The sequence below is a fragment of the Delphinapterus leucas genome, chromosome 8, assembly GCF_059928025.1.
Source record: "Delphinapterus leucas isolate spDelLeu-1000000601 "Yukka" chromosome 8, BTC_Dleu_Yukka2, whole genome shotgun sequence".
NCBI classification, from domain to species: domain Eukaryota; kingdom Metazoa; phylum Chordata; class Mammalia; order Artiodactyla; family Monodontidae; genus Delphinapterus; species Delphinapterus leucas.
This window is the reverse complement of record NC_143136.1, coordinates 7,350,786-7,375,530: the sequence shown is the minus strand read 5'-3', so window position 1 is coordinate 7,375,530 and position 24,745 is coordinate 7,350,786. Positions and strand designations below refer to the sequence as shown.

Here is a 24,745-nt window from a genome sequence, read left to right as displayed (position 1 = left end):
AGAAGTCCTTCAATAAGGAAAATCTGGCTTCCAGCAGCATTAGTAGCTTATATGGACTGATTTAAGACTAGCCAATTAGCTTCCAAATTTGAAATCCCATAACTTAAATTTTACCCCAAACCCTGGACTGGGGAGACAGATTTGAGACCTGCCTCCTGTCTCCTTACAGGGACACCTCGCAATAAAGCTCTTTTCTCAAAAGCTGGTGCCATAGCATTGGCTTCTGTGCGCATGGGGCAGCGAGCCCTTGCTTGATAACAGTATTGGAAGTTCTAGCCACAGGAATCAGATGAGAAAAAGAAATAAAAGGAATCCAAATTGGAAAGGAAGAAGTAAAACTATCACTGTTTGCAGATGACATGATGCTATACATAGAAAATCCTAAAGACACCACAAAAAAAACCCTACTAGAACTTATCAGTGAATTTGGTTAAGTTGCAGGATTCAAAATTAATATACAGAAATCTACTGCCTTTGTATACACAGCAAACTATCAGAGAAATTAAGAAAACAATCCCATTTACAATTGCATCAAAGAGAATAAAGTTCTTAGGGATAAATCTAACTAAGGAGGTAAAAGACCTGTACTTGGAAAACTATAAGACATTGGTGAAAGAAATTGAAGATGACACAAACAGATGGAAAGATAATACTGTGCTCATGGACTGGAAGAATTAATATTGTTAAAATGACCATGCTACCCAAGGCAAGCTGCAGATTCAGTGCAATCTCTATCAAAATACCAGCCGCATTTTTCACAGAACTAAAACAAATAATTCTAAAATTTGCATGGAAACACAAAACACCCTGAATAGCCAAAACAATCTTGATAAGGAAAAACAAAGCTGGAGGTATCACACTCCCTGATTTCAAACTATAATAAAAGCTGCAGCAGTGAAAACAGTATAGTACTGGCAAAAAAAACAGACATGAATCAATGGAACAGAAGGGAGAGCCCAGAAATGAACCCACATGTGTATGGGCAATTAATCTACAGCAAAAGAGGCAAGAATATACAATGGGGAAAAGACAGCCTCTTCAATAAGTGGTTTTGGAAAAACTGGACAGCTACATGCAAAAGAATCAAATTGGACTACTCTCTCATACCACACACAAAAATAAATTCCAAATGGATTAAAGACTTAAATCTAAGACCTGAAACCATAAAACTTCTAGAAGAAATCATAGGCAGTAAGTCCTTTGACATTGGTCTTAATAATATATATATATATATATATATATATATATTGGATATGTCTCCTCAGGCAAGGGAAACAAAAGCAAAAATAAACAAGTGGGACTACATCAAACTAAAAAGCTTTTGCACAGTGAAGGAAACTATCGACAACATGAAAAGGCCACCTACTGAATGGGAGAAAATATTTGCAAAAAATATATCCTATAAGGGGTTAATATACAAAATATACAAAGAATTCAGACAACTCAACATCAAAAAAACAAACAACCTGAATAAAAAATGGGCAGATGATCTGAACAGACATTTTTCCAAAGAAGACATACAGATGGCCAACAGACACATGAAAAGATGCTCAACATCACTAACCATTAGGGAAAGGCAAATCAAAACCACAATGAGGGCTTCCCTGGTGGCACAGTGGTTGAGAGTCCGCCTGCCGATGCAGGGGACACGGGTTCGTGCCCCGGTCCGGGAAGATCCCACATGCCGCGGAGTGGCTGGGCCCGTGAGCCATGGCTGCTGAGCCTGCGCGTCCGGAGCCTGTGCTCCGCAACGGGAGAGGCCACAACAGTGAGAGGCCCGCGTACCGCAAGAAACAAAACAAACAAACAAACAAACAAAAAAAACCCACAATGAGACACCACCTGTCAGAATAGCTATCATCAAAAAGACAACAAATAATAAGTGATGGCAAGGATGTGGAGAAAAGGGAACCCTTGTGCACTGTTGGTGGAATTTTAAATGGGTGCGACCACTATGGAAGACAGTATGGTGGCTCCTCAAAAAATTAAAAATAGAACTCCATACAATCCAGCAATTCCACTCCTGGGTATTTATCTGAAGAAAATGAAAACACTAATTCTAATATACACCCCTATGTTCATTGCAGCATTATTTACAATAGCCAAGATATGGAAGCAACATAAGTGCCCATCAATAGATAAATGGATAAAGAATATGTGTATATGTGTATATCTATATATATATCTATATATAGATATACACATATATATGTATATATAGATATACACATATATAAATACACACACACACACACACACACAAACAAACAAAATAGAATATTACTCAGCCATAAAAAAGAATGAAATCTTGCCATTTGCAACAACATGGTTGGGCCTAGAGGTTATTATTATGCTAAGTGAAATAAGTCAAACAGAGAAAGAACAGTAATTCATGATTTCACTTATACATGGAATCTATGAAACAAAACAAATGAACAAACATAACAAAACAGAAACGGGGTTATAGATACAGAGAACAAACAGGCGGTTGCCAGAGTGTAGGAGGGTAGGGAAGGAAAGAAATAGGCCAGGGAGGTTAAGAGGTCCAAATTTCCAGCTGCAAACTAAATGGGTCCTGGGTGTGAAATGCACAGTATGGGGAATACAGCCAATAACTATATAATACCTTTGTATGATGGCATATTGTAATTAGACTTACCATGGCGATCCTGTGGAAATGTACAGAAATGTCAAATTATGTTGTGTAACAGGAAGTAACATAGTATTGTCGCCCAATTATACTTCAAAAACAAACGAACTCATAGAAAAAGAGATCAGATTTGTGGTTACCAGAAGCAGGGGATACGGAAAGGGGGAATTGGACGAGGGCACTGAAAAGGCACAAACTTCCAGTTATGTTATAAGGTGTAACGTACAACAGGATAAATATGACACTGCTACGTGTTATCTATGAAAGTTGCTAAAAGCATAAACCCTAAGAGTCCTCATCACAAAGGAAACTATTTTTGATTCTATTTCTTTAATTCTGTATCTATATGAGATATGGGTGATCACTAAACTTATTGTGGTAAACGTTTCACGATCTATGTAAGTCAAATCACTATGCTGTCCACCTTAAAGTTACAGCGTGCTGCCTGTCAGTTACATCTCAATGAAACTGGAAGGAAAAAATGTTGGAGCATTAGGTTTTTGCCAGAAACAATGCCTTCGCTTACCAGGAAATATTTACTGAAGGAAAATAATCATCGAATCCAATGTGCTGAGTCCTCGAGGGAAACATTGCTGGGTGTGTGGTCTTCTCAGCTGACCACAGGCAGACGTGAGTGGTGCCGTGGAGGAATGGGGTTCCTCAGAGATGGACAAGCTCAGAGCCCTTGAGGCAGATTGGGCCAACTCTTCAAAGGTTGCCTGCTCTCTTTACGTTTGAGGGTCCTTGTGTGCACACTAGTGTTTTGTGCTCAATTCTCTAACTGTGTGAACTAATAAATTCTCTCCCTGCTACTTTTATTATTTTTTTGGGGGGGGGGCTGCACCGCACGGTTTGTGGGATCTTAGTTCCCCGACCAGGGATTGAACCTGGGCCCTCGGCAGTGAAAGTGCCAAGTCCTAACCACTGGACCTCCAGGGTACTCCCTCTCCCTGCTACTCAAAGTCAACTTCTATATTGGATAAAAAAATAAAAAAAAAAGGTCCATTGTCCTTCTCAAGGCCTATTGGGATAGTAGTAATGAGAACCACATTCTACTCATTGGGTAGTTCATCTTCTATTCATTCATCATCTCATTGAACACTCAGGGCGAGCCTATACGATCATTACTGTCCTTGTGCCATGTCCTCCATTTTCACAGTAGAGAACATGGAGGTTCAGAGAGGTTAACTGACTCAGCCAAGGTCACACAGCCAGCAGGTGGTGGAGGCAGCCTGACTCTGGCAAAGTGATAGACACTGACCCAGGCTGGGCCTCTGTTACACAAGTACCACCTTGGCCTCTACAGCCTGTGGCCACTGTTAAAAGATGCTGCACACCCACCCAGGCTACTTTATTCTGACAATTTCTGTGATATTTCACCAATGGATACACAAATCAGCTATAATAATGTTTTTCCAAGCATAGCTTAGGTGGATCTGTTTATCTTTGATTGAGCAACAAGATGGCTTCATTTTGACCCCAAGCTGGAATCTCTCCCTGTCGTACCCTTGACCTGGAACCCACATTAGCCGACTGCGAGTGACTTTGATCTTGACTCTGAACCAGTGCCAAAGAAGGCAGAAAACTGCAGGAAGTTAGTTCTAGGCGACTGCTCTGATATTTCAGGCACCAGGAAAAACTGTCCATGTGCCAGAGGCTTTTTAATCCAGAAACAAAGAACCTTAAAATCATTTTTTTTTTCTTGCGGTACGCGGGCCTCTCACTGTTGTGGCCTCTCCCGTTGCGGAGCACAGGCTCTGGACGCGCAGGCTCAGCGGCCATGGCTCACGGGCCCAGCCGCTCCGCGACATGTGGGATCTTCCCGGACAGGTGCACGAACCCACGTCCCCTGCATCGGCAGACAGACTCTCAACCACCGCACCACCAGGGAAGCCCCTAAAATCATTTTTAAGTTCAACGCTAACTTCCTAAAAAGGAACTTGGCAGAAAGGAGGGCTTTCCTCCAGTGTTCAAGAATCCACAAAGGAATGTCGTTGTCACTCAGATGAGAGCAAAAATATCTTTATCGATGTACTCATTTTCATGAACAGATTTACATCTAGAAAGCATCATGTAAAGCCCATTATGCCAAGGTTTTATAAATTTAAAATACTTGGAAGCTTTTTGTCCCATTAGTGGGGTTTAATGGGAATCTGTTTTGGCTCAAGAACGCCAAATGAATCAGCCTGTGAGTAGGAAACTGGGTTTTCTGAATCTACTTATTTGGACAGCAGTAAAGGGGCAGAGGCAGCTGAGGGGCTCGGAATGAAGGTGGGGAGCTTGGGAGAGGGGCAGGGGCTCTGTCCATATTATCACATCTTATCATGGTATTTGCGGCACCCTTGCCCTGCTGGTCCAGGACAAGGGTGCCACAGATACCAACCGGCTGGATGAGGTGTTCTCTGAGGAGACCGTCTGCAAGGAGCACACTGCCGTGATGGATAGAAACATGGAGATAAGCAGGTCACACAGACTAGCACGTGGGGTTGCGCAATGCTCCCCGAGTCAGCCACCCGAGACCAACCCTTGCCACTTCCGGACAGAGCCTGGGGGGTCAAGGTCCTTAGATCCAGCTTGCATGCCTTCCTCATCCCTGCTGGTCCCTGCCCCAGTGGCTCCCAAGCATCTCTGAGCCTTTTAAGGCATGGTCCAAGCTCTTGTCTATTGGAGAGTCTGTGTTTTGAAGGGTTTATTTCTGATAGGAAACATAGTCATTAAATAATAATGCATCAATGTCCCATTCTAAACTCCTCAAACACCTGGATAATTGATGGTCAGAGCTCCTAACTATAGGAGACACCATTGCTGGGGCACAAACCTCCCGCCAAAAGTGAAGGTGATGGAGGCAAAGCCAGCTGGAGTGTGGAAGTGAGGCATGGGTGCCCCCTGAGATGTGCTGGCTATGTGGACCCCTGCTGTGATCTCTGGGGACCTTTGGGGTCCAGGCCACATGGGTTGGGGCCACCTTCCCTCTGCTCTAGCAAACCTGTTCCATCAGCATCCTTTAAACAGGCCTCCTGCTTCCCCAGGTCCTTGCCTCTGCTTCCGCCATCACCAGGCCCTGTGGGGCTCCTGTTTCACCTTGTTGAAACCCTGCTGTCCTTTCCCTGGGAATGTGCTCTCTGTAAAAGAGTGCTATTTAAAGAACTTGCAACATTCAATTGGGGTTAAGTGTGAAAAAATTAGTACCTTATTTTCCAAGTTAGAGAGACTTACTTCATAATACATGAAGCCCTACTCATCAGCTCTTCTCCTCTTGTAAAATAATTAAGAAGGAAGTTAGGTTGTTTAGTGATGCTCAGCTCAAAGGCCACCTCCTCCATGCAGGCCTTCCTGATATCCCTCTGATGATCCTCATTTTTTTTTCCATTCCAAAGGTGAGGCCAATTAAGGTAGACACCTTACCTGCCCCAGGTGCTTGGGGATTATTTGTTGAAAGAACAAAGGAAGGACTTTTGTCTTTCTCTGGGGATTCTTGGGTAACCTTAGAGCAGCAGTGCTGACACCTACTTAGGGTGGCAATGGGCTCACGGACATGGGGAAAGGACCCGTCCCGGCAGATGCGCTGTCTGATGCAGGACTGGTGGGCTCGCTAACTGCTGAGACAAATAGTGGCTACAGCGTCCACGGTGGAGCAAGCAGGGCAAGGCAGCTAGATCTGGCCTCCTCCTCTGAGCCTCTGGGCTGGTTCGTCCACTAGTGTAATCTTCCTGGGCTACCCTTGCAGAGGTCAGAGAGGTCTACGGGCAAGTTCTTAAAGCAGTGGTCTTCCTCCATCTCTGGTCACTGTCATTAGCGTGACCCCCTGCCTTTCCCGTGGGGAGCCCTTCCAAGAGAGGGTTTTCAAGACAATTTGGACTCCAGGAAGGGGTGGAATTGAGGGTGGCATCAAGGAAGATGGTCTATTGTTTGTTTTCGCGGACCAGAAAGCTTGAGACACCCCTGGAGACCCCGATTTCTACTGCTGCAGGGTTAAACAATGCCAAGGGCAGCCAGGACAGGAGTGAAAAGGGAAGAGAAAATTTGAGTGCAAAAGCGGAGAGGGAGAAGGAGAGGGGAGGACAAAGATGTGATGGGGGGGCGGGTGCTTTGGGACATTCCCACCAGCCGTCTTACTGTGTTAACATAAGCATTTTTCCAATCACCATTGTCAGAACTTGGCAGAACTGTCAGAAATATAGGAATCTGCAAGTCCCAGTGCTGTTTAGCCAGGGACTGTGTGAACATCCCAAATTTTATTTTATTTTATTAATTTTTTGTTTTGCTAGTGCAACTGATACAATAGATCTTTTCTAAAAATTGAAGTACAGTTGATTTACAATGTTGTGTTAGTTTCAGGTATACAGCAACGTGATTCAGTTAAACATACATTTCTTTTTTCAGATTCTTTTCCCTTATAGGTTATTATAAAACATTGAGTATAGTTCCCTGTGCTATACAGTAGGTCCTTGTTGGTTATCCATTTTAAATATAGTAGTTATATATATAACTACTAATATATGCTAATCCCAGACTCCTAATTCATCCCTCCCCCTCTTCCCCTCTGGTAACCATGAGTTTGTTTCCTATGTCTGTGCATCTATTTCTGTTTTGTATATACGTTCATTTATATCATTTTTTTTAAGATTCCACATATAAGTGATATCATATGATAATTGTCTTTCTGTCTGGCTTACTTCACAAGTATGATAATCTCATGATCCGTCCATACTGCTGCAAATGAACAAACTTAAATCAAGGTCGAAAGAACAACGTACCATTGCCACATCCAAGAAAACTGTGTCCCAAGACATTTGTATCGCACCAGGCTTTGGCTTGATGCCAGACGGTGGTGCAAGTCCAGAAGGTTGAGAGGGTGGCGTCCTCTGAGACGGGACCCAGAGCAGCAGTGCAGTGGGCTGTCACTTCACCACTGTGACTTCCGTTCCCCAGGGGTGTTTCCTGACCCTGAGATTTGAGCCACGGGCACCTAGTAATCTCAATTTGTTTAGCACTTCACAGTTTACGTGTACCTTTATTTTTTAGGGCTGGAGCCATAGGTGTGTGACCTGTGCAGTCACACAGGGCCCTGCCCTTAGAAGGACCCCTCATTTAGTTTAACGCTCTGCTGTTGCAGTTCTTAATAATTCTAAAATTCTTCATTCTTGAAATTCTTAATAATTTTTGAACAAGGGGCCTTATTCATTTTGCATGGGGCCCTGCAACTTCTGTAGCCAGTCCTGTTCATTATCTCACTTGCTCCTGGAGCCTTCATGGGAGAGGAGCCTGGAAGGAATCATTACCCCAATTCACAGATGGTGAAACTAAGTCCCGGAGGGGAGAGTGATGAAGCTAAGATGAGTGAGATCCAGGGCTGTTTCTTCTCCTGAATCTCTTTCTCAGTGAAGCGGGGAGTGGGGTTGCCTCTCCCTTCACACACCTGCCTGGGGTCTTCCCTATGCGTCCCGGGCCACACCTTGGACCATTATCTCGTTTCATCTCATTTCATTAAAAAAATACTAAAACCATTTGCTCACCTGTCAGTGAAGAGCTCCTGGGGGTTGGAGACCCCTGGAGGGCTCTCGCTGTCCTGTCCTGTGTCCTGTTGGGGTCCTCAGAGCAGGCCGGTGTGCTTGGAAGCCCTCTTTTCCATTCCAGAGACCCGCAGCCAGAGGCTTCGTCCTCTCCTGGAAAAGGCTCCCTGGGAAACATTCCTGACCTTCAGAACCGCCTGGCTCAGCGCTGGCCCCGTGCCCGTGACAATCATTTCCTGGCTGGGTGTTTACCTTCCTGGACCCCATGGGCCCAGCCAGGGTGGTGGCTGCACACCTGACCCAGAGGCCGTGCAGGAGGAAAAGCGCTGTTCAGAGCGAAGGTGCAGGGTAAGCCCGGCGACCCCTTGAGACTTGGAAAGGGCTTGTGGTCCTCTAGGGTTCCATTCACTTCTTGTACATGACATCGTGACTCAGCTCCATCCCTTCCAGGTATGGGACACTTGCTGCTTTGTGAGGGAACTTGCTCCATTACTACTACTGTTGTGGTTGTTGTTGTTGCTAATAGCTACCTTCTATTCAGTGACAGGTCCTGGGCTAAGTACTTTCCATAATCGTTTTATGTAATCCTTGTGCTATCTCTATGAGCAGAGAATCATGCCCATTTTAAAGACATAGAAACAGAGGCTCATAGAAGTTGATCATCTTGCCCAAAGCCACACAGCTAGTAAGTTGGGAATCCAGGATTCAAACCCTATCTAATCAGTACCAAAACCTGGGCTCTTAACCACTACTGTCATTTGTCAAGTTTAATTGCCAGGATGTCCATTTTTATATTAAACTCATATCAGCCACTGTATTGGCTATCTGTTGCTGGCAACAAACTAACCTAAGATGTAGTGGCTTGAAGCAACACACATTTGCTATCTCATAGTTTCTGTGGGTCAGGAATATGGGCTTAGATGAGTTCTCTTCTCAGGGTCCCTCACAGGCTGCGCTCCAGGTGCCAGAGGGATGGGGATCATTTCTCAAAGCTCCACTAGGGAAGGATCTCCCTCCACGTTCACGAGCTTGCTGGCAGCACTCACTTCCTTGTGGACTCTTGGACTGAGGCCCTCAGCTCCTCACTGACTGTTGACCTGAGGCCCCACAAAGTCCTCTTCACTGAGGTAGCTTGTCACCAAGGTGCGCAACAGAGATTCCGGGAAGGTGGAAGTCATCGGCTTTTGTGGTCTCCTCACAGAAGTAACATCCCTTCCCCTTTGCTATATTCTACTCGTTGGCAGGAAGTCATCAGGTACAGCCTATACTCCGAGGTAGGGATTACACAGAGGCATGAATCCTAGGACATAGGGATCGCTGAGGGCCAGCTTTGAAAGCTGTCTACCACAGCCCTCTGATTGCCATGAAAATATGGTTTCAATTTTGCCTCTGAAAGCCAGATAGACTTGGTTTCTTATCTGTCCATCCATCCATCCATCCACCCACCCACCCATCCACTCACCCATCCACCCACCCGTCCTTCCATCCATCCACACACCCCTTCATTCATTCCACAAACATTTGAGCAGGGCACTATAAACCAAACCCCACATTAGGCTCAGAAGTTACCAGAATAAATGCAATTATTTCCTCTTCTCCCCACTGCCCCCGGCCTCCAAAGGCTCCCAGTGGAACTTTTACACGTACAGGGTTTGGGGGGTACCCGCTGAATGCTCTGTTCTTCAGGAGGCTCAGTTCTCTTTGCTTCAACTGCTCCTCATACGCCACATTCCAGAGATTCCTTATCTCCCTGTTCATTCGCCTGCATCGTCTCACGCCTTTAGGAAACCTATTCTAAGCACCTGCGAAGTGCACCATGTTATGGTGGCAGGTGCATGCGTGAGTGTGTATGTGTGTGTAGGGTTATATCTGATTTTTTGGGCTCACTTTCCCCCTTTCTCATTTGTAGTTTTCCTGTCTCCCCTTAGGTCCCGAGGGAGGCCAGGCCCACGGCTTTTTGGAGACACCACTTCGCTGCCATGTGTGCACGGAGCTCAGCTCAGAGGCTGCCTACAGTGTGGCAGGCTGTTGGTGGGGGGGCCTGGTGGGGCGAGGGCGGTTGGGCAGGGCAGGAAGCCGTGCCACACTCCCGGGTGGGCAGGGCAAGAGAGGCACAAGGGACACATGGGCCCTGGCTTCACCTGCCTGTGGACCCCGTCTCCCAACCCTGCTTCCCAGGGCCCCGGGCTGGGTGAGCAAACTCTGAGAAGAGGGTCACGGCATCTGTGGGATTGGTGTCTTGAGGTGCCCAGCAGATGCCTGTAGGAGCTGGAGTTCTAAGTCTTCTATACAGGAGACCATTCATTTTGTACATTTTGGAGCACCTAGCAGGTATAGGTACTGTGCTGGGCCCTTGGGGGTACCACTGGAAGCACCTCAAAAGTGAATCTAATTTCTCTTTTCCTCCCCCACTGCATCTCACTGCTTTAGAATAGGCCCCCATCAATTCTCACCTGTACCATTGCCACGATGTCCTTTAAACAGGTCTCCTGGTTTCAGTCTCTCCCAATTACTTCCAGTCCTCCCCACCCCATCCCACTCAATATGCCATGTGAGTCGGCTGACACAGTTCTGAACCTGTCACTTTCCTGCTCAGAAACATTTTACATAACCTCTGTTAATAGTTTCATGCGTATCCTTCCAGAAATGTTCTCTCTATGCATAATTTCTCCCTCTCTCTCTCTCTGTCTCTCTCTCACACACACACACACACACACACACACACACACACACACCCCTATATCCTTTGTTTTACTTAGGCTGGACCACAGCATGTACACACTGTTCTGTATCTATTTCTTGGTAGTTTTCCAATTCAGCACACTTTAAATCCTTCACTCTTTTTGAAGATTGTCTACTATTCTGCTATGGGCATATTTTGGGATGAAACTGAGTGTCATAGACTGAATGTTTGTGTCCCCACCCCTCCTGCCCAAATTCATAAGTTGAAAACGATCCCCCAGTGTGGTGGTATAGAAGATGGGTCCTCTGGGAGGTGATGAGGTCTTGAGGGCTCAGCCTATGAGGGACCTAAATGTCCTTATAAAAGAGACCCCAGAGAGCTCCCTTGCCATTTCCACTATGTAAGATACAGAGAGAAGACATCCATCTCTGAAGCAGGAAGAGGGTTCTCACCAGACACCAAACCTGCCAGCGCCTTGGTCTTGGACTTCCCAGCCTCCAGAACAGTGAGAAGTAAATTTCTGTTGTTTATAAGCCCCTCAGTCTATGGTATGTAGCAGCCTGAATGGACTGAGACACTGAGAAATCCCTTTCAAGAACTGGGATGCCCTTGACCAGAAGCTTTTGTGATATTTTCTGGGTGATAATTTTTGATAGCTCATTCATGGATTTAATAATCATAAGCCATTTATTTTAAACTGATTATTATAATTGTGCATTGGCAGAAATTGAATATTCAAGTGTAGTTAGTTTAATTCACTGTGAGTGAATTTCTTTTAAGATTATCTAATAATTTCCCGTGTTCGGTTTGCTGTTGGGAGTGGGGAGAGGAGAGGAACTTAAAAGCTTAAAGTTAAAAAAATTGTTGTGGTTATTTGAAAAATACATTTGAGGTATATAAAGGTGATGGACCAGGTCTGGTCAAGAAAAAGAACTGAGCAGAAGCAGGAATAATTATCATAACATTCATTGACCACCTCTGGGCTAGGCTCCATTCTAAGCACTGTACACGAATTAACTTGTTTCCTAAACACACAGAAGTGCTGGAAAAAATATAAAATCATATATATGTGTAGAAATATATATTTTATCTCAAGAGCAAGAAAGACAAATCCCCAGGTGCCATAAATAAATAGATTATTCTTAGGTCATTCTGTGCCTACCCTGGTGTTATCGTTCTCAGGGACTGTGACGTGGCCAGGAGATGTGTTTATTTTAATTTAACAACTATGGGGGAATAAGAATCAAAGCCTTTAGACCTGAACACAGCAGGAAGTTTAGAGGGAAATTATGGCTCAGAAGTTGTGTGTATATGTCAATTCCAATCTCCCAGTTTACCCCTCCCCCCTTACCCCCTGGTAACCATAAGTGTGTTTTCTACATCTGTGACTCTATTTCTGTTTTGTAGATAAGTTCATTTGTACCCTCTTTTGAGATTCCACATATAAGCGATATCATATGGTATTTGTCTCTCTCTGTCCGAGTTACTTCTCTCAGTACGACAATCTCTAGGGCCATCCAGAAACGCTCTTGACTCAGGGCTGTAGTAGCAGATGAGGCATACGGTCTGCACTCAAGCAGCTTCGAGGCCACTGCGATTTTTTTTTTTTTTTCGGTACGCAGGCCTCTCACTGCTGTCGCCTCTCCCGTTGTGGAGCACAGGCTCCGGACGCGCAGGCTCAGCGGCCATGGCTCACGGGCCCAGTCGCTCCGCGGCATGTGGGATCCTCCCGGACCTGGGCACGAACCCGCGTCCCCTGCATCGGCAGGCGGACTCTCAACCACTGCGCCACCAGGGAAGCCCCGCTGTGATATTTTTGCTCTAATTTTTCAGAAGAGGAAACTCAGGTCCCAAGCGGTCAAGAAGTTGTTCTGCTCACGCAGCTGACCCTGGCACAGCCAGCAGAGGAGCTGAGTCCTGCGTGGTTCCAGCGCCCCCTCCTCTGTGTCCCTGCACTTCCAGACTCACCCAGGCCCTGGGAAGTCTATTTCCCTCTGTGCAGACGTTTTGCTCGATGCATCCATTTAAGAGGTGAGCTTGACTCAGGCTGCATGTGGCTCATTCTGATCCGGCATGACTGTGTAGAGAACTGAACGGATTTAATGAGAGGCAGCATCCTAACTGGGCCGAGGCTGGGTCTGTACACCGGCGTCGCCTTGGAGCATGCCAGCAGGTGAATGGGTGGCAGAGGTCAGGGCCTCCCTTAGGTGTTTAGAGGCACAAGCCCGACAGAGGAGACCTCGAGGCTCCAGGTGAGGCTGGAGGAATACGGGGGCTGCATTTTTCTGGAAGCTGGGTTCCCACAGCCTCTGCTCACATCCCCGACTTCCAGCCCAGGCCCCAGGATCCAACCTGGAATACACGCCTTGAGGTACAGCTTCTCACTTCTCAGAGAGTTGACCTGCCTGTTTCTTTGTTGGCATGAACAAGAGTTCTTCTGTACCAGGTAATTACGGAGTGATGGCGCGACGTTCGGGGATGCCTCGGACGATGGCAGTTTTCTGTCCCCTTAAACCCCTGATATGGCACCCGCTCTGTTCTTGGGGTGTCCAGAGGACGCATGTGGGGAGAAGGCTCAGCTCAGGAGAGCTCCTAATTCTGCCCTCAAGTTATTGCTGGTCTGAACTTCCAGAAGGATGCTCAGTGGTCTTGTGCTGGTGTGGGTGTCGAGAGAGCTCCTCTCAGCTTGGGGTGGGAATCCCAGCTAGCGGGGCCCGAGCGGAGTTGTTGAACCCTCTGGAAATGGGGTTTTCTTGGGAAGAGGCTGCTTGCTCTGCTGGTGCTGTTGGCAGACTAGATGCCCGCAGCTGCCTGCTCTTTGGAGAGAGGCATGATTTCAACATGGTAGACAACAGGCAAATGCTGTACCCCAAACTGACCCAAGGGCAAGGGTTTTCCTCTGGGAAGGCTGCAGTGTGCCTCTCTCCTGCTCCCCAGGTGTACTGGCTCGCATTGTTGTGGGCTCCCAGAACAGGGCAGGGACCACCAGGGTTTATCTGTTTATCTGTCTTCTGGCACACATGAGGAACTCAATACAGATTTGTAAGCTGCCAAAGCGTCTTCCTAACGTGGGCAGGTGAATGCTGACAACAGAGCCCCTCTGCTCCCAGCAGGAGACGGGCAAAAGCAGGGACCCTCCACTGCTTGCCTTTTTCAGAGGAAGCCTTTCAGCCCTCCGAGTCCTGGCTGCGGGTCTTGTGGCGTGTGGTCCCGGTGGTTACGGGCGCGGGTTCTGGAATCTGGTGGGTGCGGGCTCAGATCCACCCGTCTCCACCACCGACCCCAGGAAGCCACCCACCGCCTCCCTGACCCATTCCTCAGCTTCCCTGCTTCTGAGACGGCAGCGCTAAAGCCGGCCTCGTGGGCTGTGTGGAGATAAGGGAGCTTCCTTTGATAAGCTGCTTCACTCTGGACTCAGCACCCACAAGACCACAAACCATGGCAGCCGCTGGTAGCCTCAGGCAGGACCATCCGAAACCGCTGCTGTCCAACTACTGCTGTCCAACTACTTTTGACCTACGGAATGGCATTTTCTTTCTTTCTTTTTCATTTTTTTTTAAACATCTTTACTGGAGTATAATTGCTTTACAATGGTGTGCTGGTTTCTGCTGTATAACAAAGTGAATCAGTTATACATATACATATATCCCCATATCTCCTCCCTCTTGGGTCTCCCTCCCACCCTCCCTATCCCACCCCTCCAGGCGGTCACAAAGCACTGAGCTGATCTCCCTGTGCTACGCGGCTGCTTCCCACTAGCTATCTGTTTCACGTTTGGTAATGAGAGGGTGGCATGTACTTATATATACTACGAATGGCAGTTTCTTGAAGTTCAACCCGACCCTGTCTTCTCTCCGACTGTTTTATGCTGGCGGGTGATACCGGGCTGTGCTGAGGGCTCTCCCCTCCCCCAGGACTTGGGTCCCAGCTCAACCTCCTCCCTGGAGATGGAGGGACCAGCATGGCAACCCTTATAGCTCCCTTCTTGCCAGGTGGAGAGACACAACCCAGGGAGGTGGGTTTTTACCCAAAGATACACACCTGGTAGGAGTGAACCTAGGACCAGAATTTGAAGTTTTTGACTCCTAATTCAGTTCTCTTTCCACTAAGCCAGTCTGAGGCCGCTGCCAGTTTGGAGCCAGAGCTGGGTCCAGTGGGTCAACTACTTACATGTGGTGTCAAAGCATCACTGGAAATGTAATGAGGTTCAGGAAGATGGCATTTTCCAGAACTCCTCTCGGAGACAGTATTGCACGGGGTTAGAAGTGTTTTTTAGCTCCAGCTTGGACACTGAAGGGTTGGGTGAACTCAGTTCTCTCATCTGTACAATGGGATAATAATAGTGTCTACATCACGGGGGTGTCGTGGGGATTAAATGAATAAGTATTTGTAATCTGTATTGTAAAAAATACAGTTTGTAAATACAATTTACAAAACATTTTAAAAAGTATTGTAAGGTATTTAAAGAGTGTCCAGCACTTTGTAAGAGCCACTTAAGTGTTTGCTGTTATTATTATGAAGGCATTTGGGGATTGGTGCTGCTAATGGGTGTGTGACTTTGGGCCAGCGCTGAGTTCCTGAGGATAGAGAACAGTCCTTAAGCGGACACTGAGGGCCCCTTTTCCTTCCCCACCGCCCGTCCTGTGCCGGCTTTGGCTCTAAATACACACATGACAAATACTTACTAGCAGCCCATAGGGCTGAGGTTAACGTGTGTCCACAGTTTTCCTCCTCCATGCCAACATCTCTTCCTCAGGGGCATCGTTGTCAGCCTCACAGGTTTTACAGAGCAGGGCATTTGTGAAGTCAAATAAGGCCATCCTTGTCAGGTGCTCGGACAGGTCCCAGCCCTAGTGACCACTATTTGGTTTGGGGCAATAATAGTAACCCCACCCTTCCCCATTAGAACACAAACTCCACAAGGCCAGGGATCTATGTTTATTCACAAAGCACCCCAAGTTCCTAGAACAATGCAATGCACAAGGTAAGAACACGATAAATTTTTGCAATATGAATGAATAAATTTCTCCCCATCCTGAAGGAGATTAGAGTCTAAAAGAGAAATCCAGAAAACAGTCACAGACTCTGTGGAAATCAATTCAGCCTATTTTAAATGGGGACATTCTCAAGTCCTCCCTAATTTGCCCTTCCAACCCTATTAATTTTACTGCTTCCCATCTCTAGGAGCTGAGCTCCTCTTTCAGTGGTCACTGTCTCTGCTCCACCCAGGCTTTTATTTTATCTCACCTGGAAAATTGCAACAGACTCACCTTCTGTCCCCTTGTACCCTGAAGCCAAAAGAAAGACTTCCTGAAAAGCTGATCAAGTGAGATCACCACTCCCTTGCCTAAAGGAGTTTGAAATCTTCCCATTACCTCCAGGCTAAAGTCCAGCTCCAATGGCCAATAAGCCCATGCAAAGATGCCCAACATCATTAGTCATCATTGCACCAAATGCCAATCAAAACCGCAGTCAGATACCACTTCACGCCCACTGGCATGGCTATTACCAAAAAAGACACAATAACCAGTTTGATGAGGATGTGGGGGGATTAGAGCCTTAATACCTTGCTTTTAGGAATGTAAAACGGTGCAGCTGACGTGGAAACAGTCTGGTAGCTCCTCAAAAAGTTAAAAAAAAAATAAAGTTAAAAAAAAAAGTTAAATATAGAATTACCATATGACCCAGCATTTCTACTCCTAGGTAAATACCCAAGAGCTTAAACAAACCCTTGATGAATTTTCTAGAGGACACTGTTGAACGGCACCTTTCTCCCTGATTTTTATTTCTACTTTTAATATATCTTTCATAACAAAATGTCAGCTTAGCCACTGCTATGTCTTCCAAGCCCTGTTTTCTTGGACTGCCCTTTGCCGGTCTAGATTTTATCATGAAGACTTGGTTCTTCCACCCGTGTTTAGGCAATCACATATTTTTACATTGTCCAAACAATAATATTCATAATGGATTGAGTAAAATACTGATAGATTACATTTCTTTCTCAAAAATGTTAAATTAAGTTTTTAACAGATAATATACGTACATGGTAGGGAAAAGGCAAGCAGTTGGAAAGGGTGTACAGAGAAGCTGTGTGACTCTTAGAGCTCACCTTGCTTTCTACTTTCCCTCCCCAAGCTCGCGTTGGAGGTGGGGCTCCCCAGGAAGCAGGCTCTGACGCAGGTGGTTTGTAGGGTCAGTGCTGTGCAAAGGAAGGGAGGGCTGTGGGAGGGGCAGACAGAGAAGCTGGGCCGCGGGCCCCTGGGAAGCCTCAGCTGAGCCCACAGGGAACCCTGGAGCTGGGACCCTTCAGAGCATCTGAGTTAGGACAAGGGGACCGGGTCTTTATATTCTGGGCAGGCCAGTCTTCAGATACAGTGCTCTCTGGGGTATGACCAGGAGGAGGAAGTTCTTTTCAGCCCCCTGAAGGGGACCCAGGTGGCCCAGCACGGAGTCCACTGTCATGCACGGTCACCAAGTTACCTCCAGCCCTTGCCACCCTTTTTGGCCAAATGCTTGTTTTTCATTTTTATTTCCTTGTAGCTCTGGAGGATCCTCTGCGTCTGGGTGAGCCCTGTCACCCAGGGCCTCCCTGTTCCATTCCCAACGCCCTGTCCCTGCCTCAGGGGTGGAGCCCACACGTGGGACACAGCTGGGCCTTAGCCTCAGGCAGCCTGGGAGGAGAACCTTAAGAATCAAGGTCTCCCCCCACTACCCTTTCTTTTTTTTTTTTCTAAGAGAAATTTCTAGGGCTCACGAGTTATAAAAAGCTCCCATGTGTCATTTTCTGACAGTTGGACAGCGGCAGAATGTCACTCGGCAAGCCCTCCCACCCCACCCGGGGCTCGGTGTTTGATTGATGGGTTTGCCAAAAACAGTTGCAGGTTATCACAAATCTGTTATAAGGAGGTTTGTCAACTTGTAAGAAAAATACAACACAAAACACTGTTTTCCAAATACCTGCTCCTAACGTCTCAGGGACAGAGGTGTTGCCAAACTCCGTGGGAGGCATGTGAGGGTCGGTAAACAGGGGCTTGGAGTGCAATAAAGGGGTATGAACCCTGTGTGGGAGGAGGACAGGCCACCCAGCATCAGTCAGCTTACCTGTGAGGTGAGCTCCACCTGCCCCAGAGGGCGGCTCTGGCCCCATCTCAGGACGTGACTGCAGGGGACTCATCTCTTCCTGCGCCCTCCTTCAAGCCCCATGGCATCCTGCCCCATCCTGCAGAGGGAGAGAGTGTTCCAGTTGGGAGCCCATGCCTACAGGATCCCCGCTCTGCTCTACCTGCCTCAGCAGAAGACCCTGCTGGCCTTTGCAGGAGAGCGGACAAGCAAGGAGGATGAGTACGCGAAGCTAATTGTCCTGCGCAAGGGAAGCTACGCGTCCACCCACCAGGTCCGGGTAAGGCAGGAAGTGGCTGTGATTGCTCTGCCGCGAATGCGGGGACCGGCTCATCCTTAGATGGCTGAGGTCTGGGGGACAGAGGGACCCAGGGAACCATCAAGGATGGGACAGAGAAGGTATCCCCAAGTGATCGCCCGGATCTCACATGGGTTCACCCTGAACAAGTCCGGCTGGCCTGGCTGCACCTGTTTTATTACAAGTCAGTCAGGGAAACTGATTTTTGAAAGGTTTCCCTACATGCTTGAGAACCTGAGGGAGGACTAGTTCAGCATCACATAACTGGGAGGGAGTTGATCCTTTGGGCAAAATTAACCTGGGGTGGGTTGTTGGGGTGATTGCTTGCGTCCTGAAGTTCCAGCATGTAGATCAAGTAATTCTGATGAAGACGCCCAAGGCTGGCTTTTCACATATGAAGGGTTTAATATCATTATTATCTTTACTTTGTGGTCATTATGTCCTTGTAGTTGTTTAGAGCATGGGTTTGAAGCAGATGGACCTGGGTTCAAAGTCCTTGTTCTACCACTTACCAGAAGTACGGCCTTGGGCAGCTCATCTACCTTATCTAAGCCTCTCGCTCTATAGATGTAAGATGGAGATCGTAATACCTGTCCCCCAGGAGCTAGAGGTTAGGGTTAGATGAGACTATGGACATTAGACTCTTGGCACGGTGTCTGTCCTGAGAAACACTCACTGCGAGATAGCTATTAATGAATAGGGATAGACAGCAGAGCTGCAGCATCTATGACATACGCCCGGGGACTATGGAAGCTCACTGTGAGTCCTAGCATCATGGTGCTGCCCCCTCCTAGGCTACATTAATAGAGGATGGTGTATAGAAGGTGGGAGGCGATTGTCATATTCTATCACACGAGCAGAATACTGTAGTTATTACTAGGGCTTTACTTTTCAAGAATGGGAAGCTGGACTGAGCTGGTAAGTTGAAGGAGCTGGGATGGAGCTGCGAACGGCTGGTGCCTGAATCCTCTTTGTACTTGAGATCTAGTACATCATAGGCGCCCTGGATGTATGTTGGTGGGATTGTGTAGGGTTGGGCTGTCTCGGAGGGAGTGAGGCGGAGCCCTGGGTCCCGCTCTGGGAGGTGTTGTGAGGGTGAATGAGCGCTGGACCAAGGGCTCCCCTCCATGACCCTTGATCCTAACCCCATGAGACACACCGCCCCCCAGAGTGCAGCCTCTGTCACTGTCACTGGCCGTTTCCAAGCTGTGCTTCTCCTTCTCTCCTCACTTGCAGTGGCATGCACAGGAGGCGGTGGCCCAAGCCCAGATGGAGGGCCACCGCTCCATGAACCCAAGCCCCCTGTACAACGAGAAGACAGGGACCGTTCTCTTCTTCATTGCCGTCCCTGGGCAGGTGTCCGAGCACCACCAGCTCCACACCAGGGTCAACGTGACACGGCTGTGCCAGGTCACCAGCACCGACCACGGGAGGTCCTGGAGCCCCGTCAGGGACCTCACGGACTCTGTCATTGGCCCGGCCCACAAGGACGGGGCCACTTTCGCGGTGGGCCCGGGACACTGTCTGCAGTTGCACAACCCGACACAGAGCCTGGTGGTGCCAGCGTACGCTTACTGCACCCGTCCCTCCCTGCGGGCGCCTACCCCTTCCGCCTTCTGCCTGGTCAGCCACGACCACGGGAAATTCGTGTCCTGGGACACCCTGGGGTGCCAGGTGGCCCAAGTTGGGGATGCAAAACGGAGGGTTGTGTACCTGAACGCGAGAAGCCCCCTCCAAGCCAGGGTCCAGGTCCAGAGTGCCAACGACGGGCTCGATTTCGGGGAGACCCAGCCAGTGCAGAAGCTCGTGGAGCCTCCCCACGGCTGCCAAGGGAGCATCATTGGCTTCCCCAGCCCCCGTGCGGGATCAGAATCCCCAGACCGGTGACTGCTCTACACGCACCCGACTGACCCACGGGGGAGAGCCAACCTGGGCGTGTACCTCAATTGACAGCCCCCCGCGCCCTAGGCCTGGTCGGAACCCCCCTGCTGGCCCCGGGCAGCTGCGCTTACTCAGACCTCCCGAGAATGGGCGCCGGCCCCAATGGGTCACCGCAGTTTGGGTGTCTGTACGAACCGGATGATTACGAGGAGAGCGTCTTCGTCACGTTCACCCTGAAACAGGCCTTCTCAGCTGAAGTTTTGCTGCAGGGAGCCCTCTGTGTACTGCCCAGGAGGGCTCTCCCCACTGAGAGGCTGGCCGTTTCCTTCTTCCCTGTGCCCTCTGGACCTGGGAGGCTGCCTGTCTGTTCCCTTTGTCGAAGGTGTGCAAGTGCGAGTCTGTCTCTGGGCTCCTTTCCGCCTGCGCTGTCTCAGCCTTCCCAGAGGATTCTATTTGCAGCCCAGAAACTGAAGGAACCTGGCCTCCTGGAGCCCCTTGGTTCAGCCTGCCTTCTCCCCGCAGCCCAGGTTTTCTGCAGGTCTTGATAAATTATCTAGTCCCGCCCGTTTCCTCTTAGCAAATGCTCATCGGGTTCCTGGGCAAAGGCTGGGACAAAGCTGTAAATTAGCAAAGATGTGTGCATATGTTTGTGTGTGTGTGCGTATATTTGTGTGTGTGCGTATGTCTGTGTGCGTGTGCGTATGTCTGTGTGCGTGTGTGTATGTTTGTGTGTATGTCTGTGTGCGTGTGCGTATGTCTGTGTGTACGTTTGTGCGTGTGCGTATGTCTGTGTGCGTGTGCGTGTGTTTGTGTGTGTGTCTGTGTGTGTGTGTATGTCTGTGTGTACGTTTGTGCGTGTGCGTATGTCTGTGTGCGTGTGCGTACATTTGTGCGTGTGCGTACGTTTGTGTACGTGTGCGTACGTTTGTGTGCGTATGTTTGTGCGTGTGCGTATGTCTGTGTGCGTGTGCGTATGTGTGCGTACGTTTGTGCGCGTGCGTATGTCTGTGTGCGTGTGCGTGTGTTTGTGTGTCTGTGTGCGTGTGCGTATGTCTGTGTGCGTGTGTGTATGTCTGTGTGTACGTTTGTGCGTGTGCGTATGTCTGTGTGCGTGTGCGTATGTTTGTGTGTGTGTGCGTACGTTTGTGTGCGTGTGCGTACGTTTGTGTGCGTGTGCGTATGTCTGTGTGCGTACGTTTGTGTGCGTGTGCATATATTTGTGTGTGTGCATATGTCTGTGTGCGGGTGCGTATGTCTGTGTGCGTATGTTTGTGTGTGTGTGCATATGTCTGTGTGTGTGTGTATGTCTGTGTGCGTGTGCGTATGTCTGTGTGCGTGTGTGTCTGTCTGTCCATGTCTCTGTGCGTGTCCTCAATGCTTTAGAGCAGGTAGCATGGGCAACAGCACTGCAGGGAGGTAAGGCAGAGTCTAGGAAAAGTAAGCTGGCTCAGGTTGTTGTGTTAGTTTCCCAGGGCTGCTGTAACAAAGTGCCACCCATTTAGTGGCTTAAAACAACAGAAATTTACTCTCTCACAGTTCTGGAGGCTAGAAGTCCAAAATCAAGGTGTTCAAAGGACTGTGCTCCCTCCCAAGGCTCTAGGGGAGAGTGCTTCCTAGCCTCTTCCAGATTCTGGTGGCCCCAGGCCTCCCTTGGCTCGTGGCTGCATCACTTTCATGTCTGCCTCCATCTTCTCATGGCTTTCTCTTCCTCCCTCCCTGCTTTCTCTTCTGTATCTTTTAAGGACACTTGTCATTGGATTTAGTGCCCACCTGGATAATCCAGGGTGATCTAGGATAATCCTTCACTTAATTACATCAGCAAAGACTCTTTTCCAAATTATGTCACATTCACAGGCTCTGGGGTTAGGACATGGATATATCTTTGGGGGCCACCACTCTACCCACTACAGTCATCATAAGTTATTCTTCTATAGGTGATGTGGCTAAAGGTAGGAACGAAATTCCAATGAATCAGGTAATTCAGAAGAATGGAGAGGGAGGGATGGGGTGGGCTGTTGGATGTGTGCTTGTGGCGCAGAGCTGCTCTGGGGCACTCAGTCTTTGGGGTGACATGTATGTCACCATGTGGAGGCTAAGAGGGGAGGGGGTTCTGGGTTGTATAGTCCTTGCCGTGGAGAAAGAGCGGGAGAAGGCTACTTCCAGGTTGTCCTGAGGTGACAACCTGAGACACGGCCCCTCCTGTGTGGAGGAGGCTGACTCTTGTCTGACCTCCGGGGTCTTCAGGGGCCTTTGTTGCTTGTCCTTGTGGTAGAGTGGACTTGCGCTCCGCCCCCATCAGAGCTCCTCTGATCAGCTCCTTTATTGATGAGAGCAGTCTAACGGTTTGATGACGGGGGATCAATGACAGCGGCTGTGGGTTCTTATGGCTGAGCCGTGTCTCCATGAGGCCAGGCAGTGGTTAGATGGATTGTTCGCAGTGTGGGGAGCTGGAGATGTAGCTTTAGTTCTGGGTGTGGTTCCCGCACTGGCCTCCTAGTGCTGCTTCATTGTGTAGGATTTTAAGAAATCCAGCTGTAAGGATGAGGAATTAGAGCCCGGTCATTGCTGGGATGGAAAGTTAGGCCCCTCTGTTTGGGGGATGCCCTCCTGGTGGCTTCCAAACCCCACAAAGGGAGCTGTTAAGTGGGGGGGCTGAGGCCAAATTAGGAGAGTGAGGAGAGGGCTTGCAAACCAGGGGCAGGGCACCCTCAAGAAGTTTGGGGGGTGGTGGGCAGCCCTATAGTGTAGTATCCCAACTGGGACACTTTTGAGAGTGAAAGGATGATGCTATTAATAGTTATAGCAAGACAATGGGCATTAACCAGGACTGTACCAGGCACACCAGAGGTTAAGAGAGAAAGACCCACTAAAAATTGTGCCAGGGTTGACCTCTGTTGATTATCCTGGAAGAGTCAATCATCTGTTAAGGTCTTGAGATGAAGCAGGAATCAGATAAGGCATCTAGCTACTGCCAAGCAAAGCATCACTCTCTTAAACTCTCTCCTTTCACAGAGGTCAGTGGGCCTCAAATCCAACTGCTTATTAGAATTCCCTAGGGAGGGACTTCCCTGGTGGTCCGGTGGGAAAGAATCCTCCTTCCAATGCAGGGGACGCGTGTTCGATCCCTGGTCAGGAAACTAAGATCCCACATGCTGGGGGGCAACTAAGCCTGCACGCCAGAACAATTGAGCTCGTGCGTCTCAACAAGAGAGCCCGCATGCTGCAACTACTGAGCCCACGCACTCAGGGACCCATGGGCCACAACTAGAGAGAGAAAAACCTGCAGGCCACAACTAGGGAGAAGCCCACGTGCCTCAGTGAAAGATCCCGTGTGCCACAACTAAGACACGATGCACACAAAAACAAAAACAAAAACAAAAAAAAGGAAAATAAATAAATAAATAAAATATTTTTAAAAAAAGAACAGAAATCAGTGATGTTGAAATTTTTTAAAAATTCCCTGGGGAGCTCTTAAATTATGCTGATACCCAAACATAGGTATTTTTTCAAAAGCTCCTCAAGTTATTCCAGTGAACATAAAGATCAAGAAGCATTGGCACATGCGGAGCAACTAAGCCTGTGCACCACAACTACTGAGCCCGCGCTCTGGAGCCCGTAGGCCACAACTACTGATCCTGCGTGCCACGACTACTGAAGCCCGCATGCCTAGAGTCCGTGCTCCGCACCAAGAGAAGCCACTGCAATGAGAAGCCCATGCACCACGATGAAGAGTAGCCCCCGCTCACCACAACTATAGAAAGCACACATGCAGCAATGAAGACCCAATGCGGCCCAAAATAAATAAATTTATTTGAAAAAAAAAAGCACTGGCACAAATAATCTCTAAAGCTCCTTCTAGTTCTAAATGCACATGAATGCCAAAGTCTTCTGATTTGAATGAAAAAACAAAAAAAGCAACAGTTAATTAGGTTAAAGCTGAGCTGACCTGCTCATCAGAAGACACTGTCGAGAGTGAAAAGAAAAGGGACTTTGCAGACGGGATTAAGTTGGGGATCTTGAGGTGGGGAGACCATCCTGAGTGAGCCGGGTGGGACATAGGTGTGATCACACGTCCATAGCACAGGGAGGCAGGGGGAGAGTTGACTACAGACAGTGAGGACGTGACACTGAAACAAAGCGCTACACTGCTGGCTTCGAAGATGAAAGAAGCCACAAGCCAAGGAACACAGCAATGCAGCTCTGGGGACTGGAAAAGCAAGGAAGGACTCTGGAGGGGACGTGGCCCTGCTCATAACTTGACGTTAGCCCAGGGAAAGTGATTTTAGACTTGTGGCCTTCAGAACTAGAGGAGAATGAGTGTGGTTTTAAGCCACCAAGTGGGGGGGGGGTTTTGTTACAGTGACAATAAAAAACCAGTACAACCCTGCTCTTCTTGCCTCAGCAACTGAGAAGGGGGTGCTTCTGTGCTCAGCTCTGAGAGACAACACATGCCAGGACACCTCAAGGTTGCAGTGGCCAAAAAATATACAGCAAAAGAGAAGCTAGAAAAGGGATCATTTCTGTCATGTCTTCATTTAATTCCTCTCTTTGGTCAATCCTGACATCTGATGGCTCAAGGGAAGAGACAGAGGAGTTTTGAC

The 24,745-nt window shown here is 48.3% G+C and overlaps 1 protein-coding gene across 1 annotated transcript; it reads left to right on the top strand.

Annotated features, from left to right (window-relative positions):
* The first annotated feature begins 18,043 nt into the window (after positions 1–18,043).
* NEU2 (neuraminidase 2) lies at positions 18,044–20,689 on the top strand. The gene is given in 3 exon segments (XM_022568338.3): positions 18,044–18,245; positions 19,500–20,244; positions 20,247–20,689. Coding segments are annotated over 3 exon segments (1,386 nt in total). The 5' UTR covers positions 18,044–18,047.
* Positions 20,690–24,745: the final 4,056 nt, after the last annotated feature.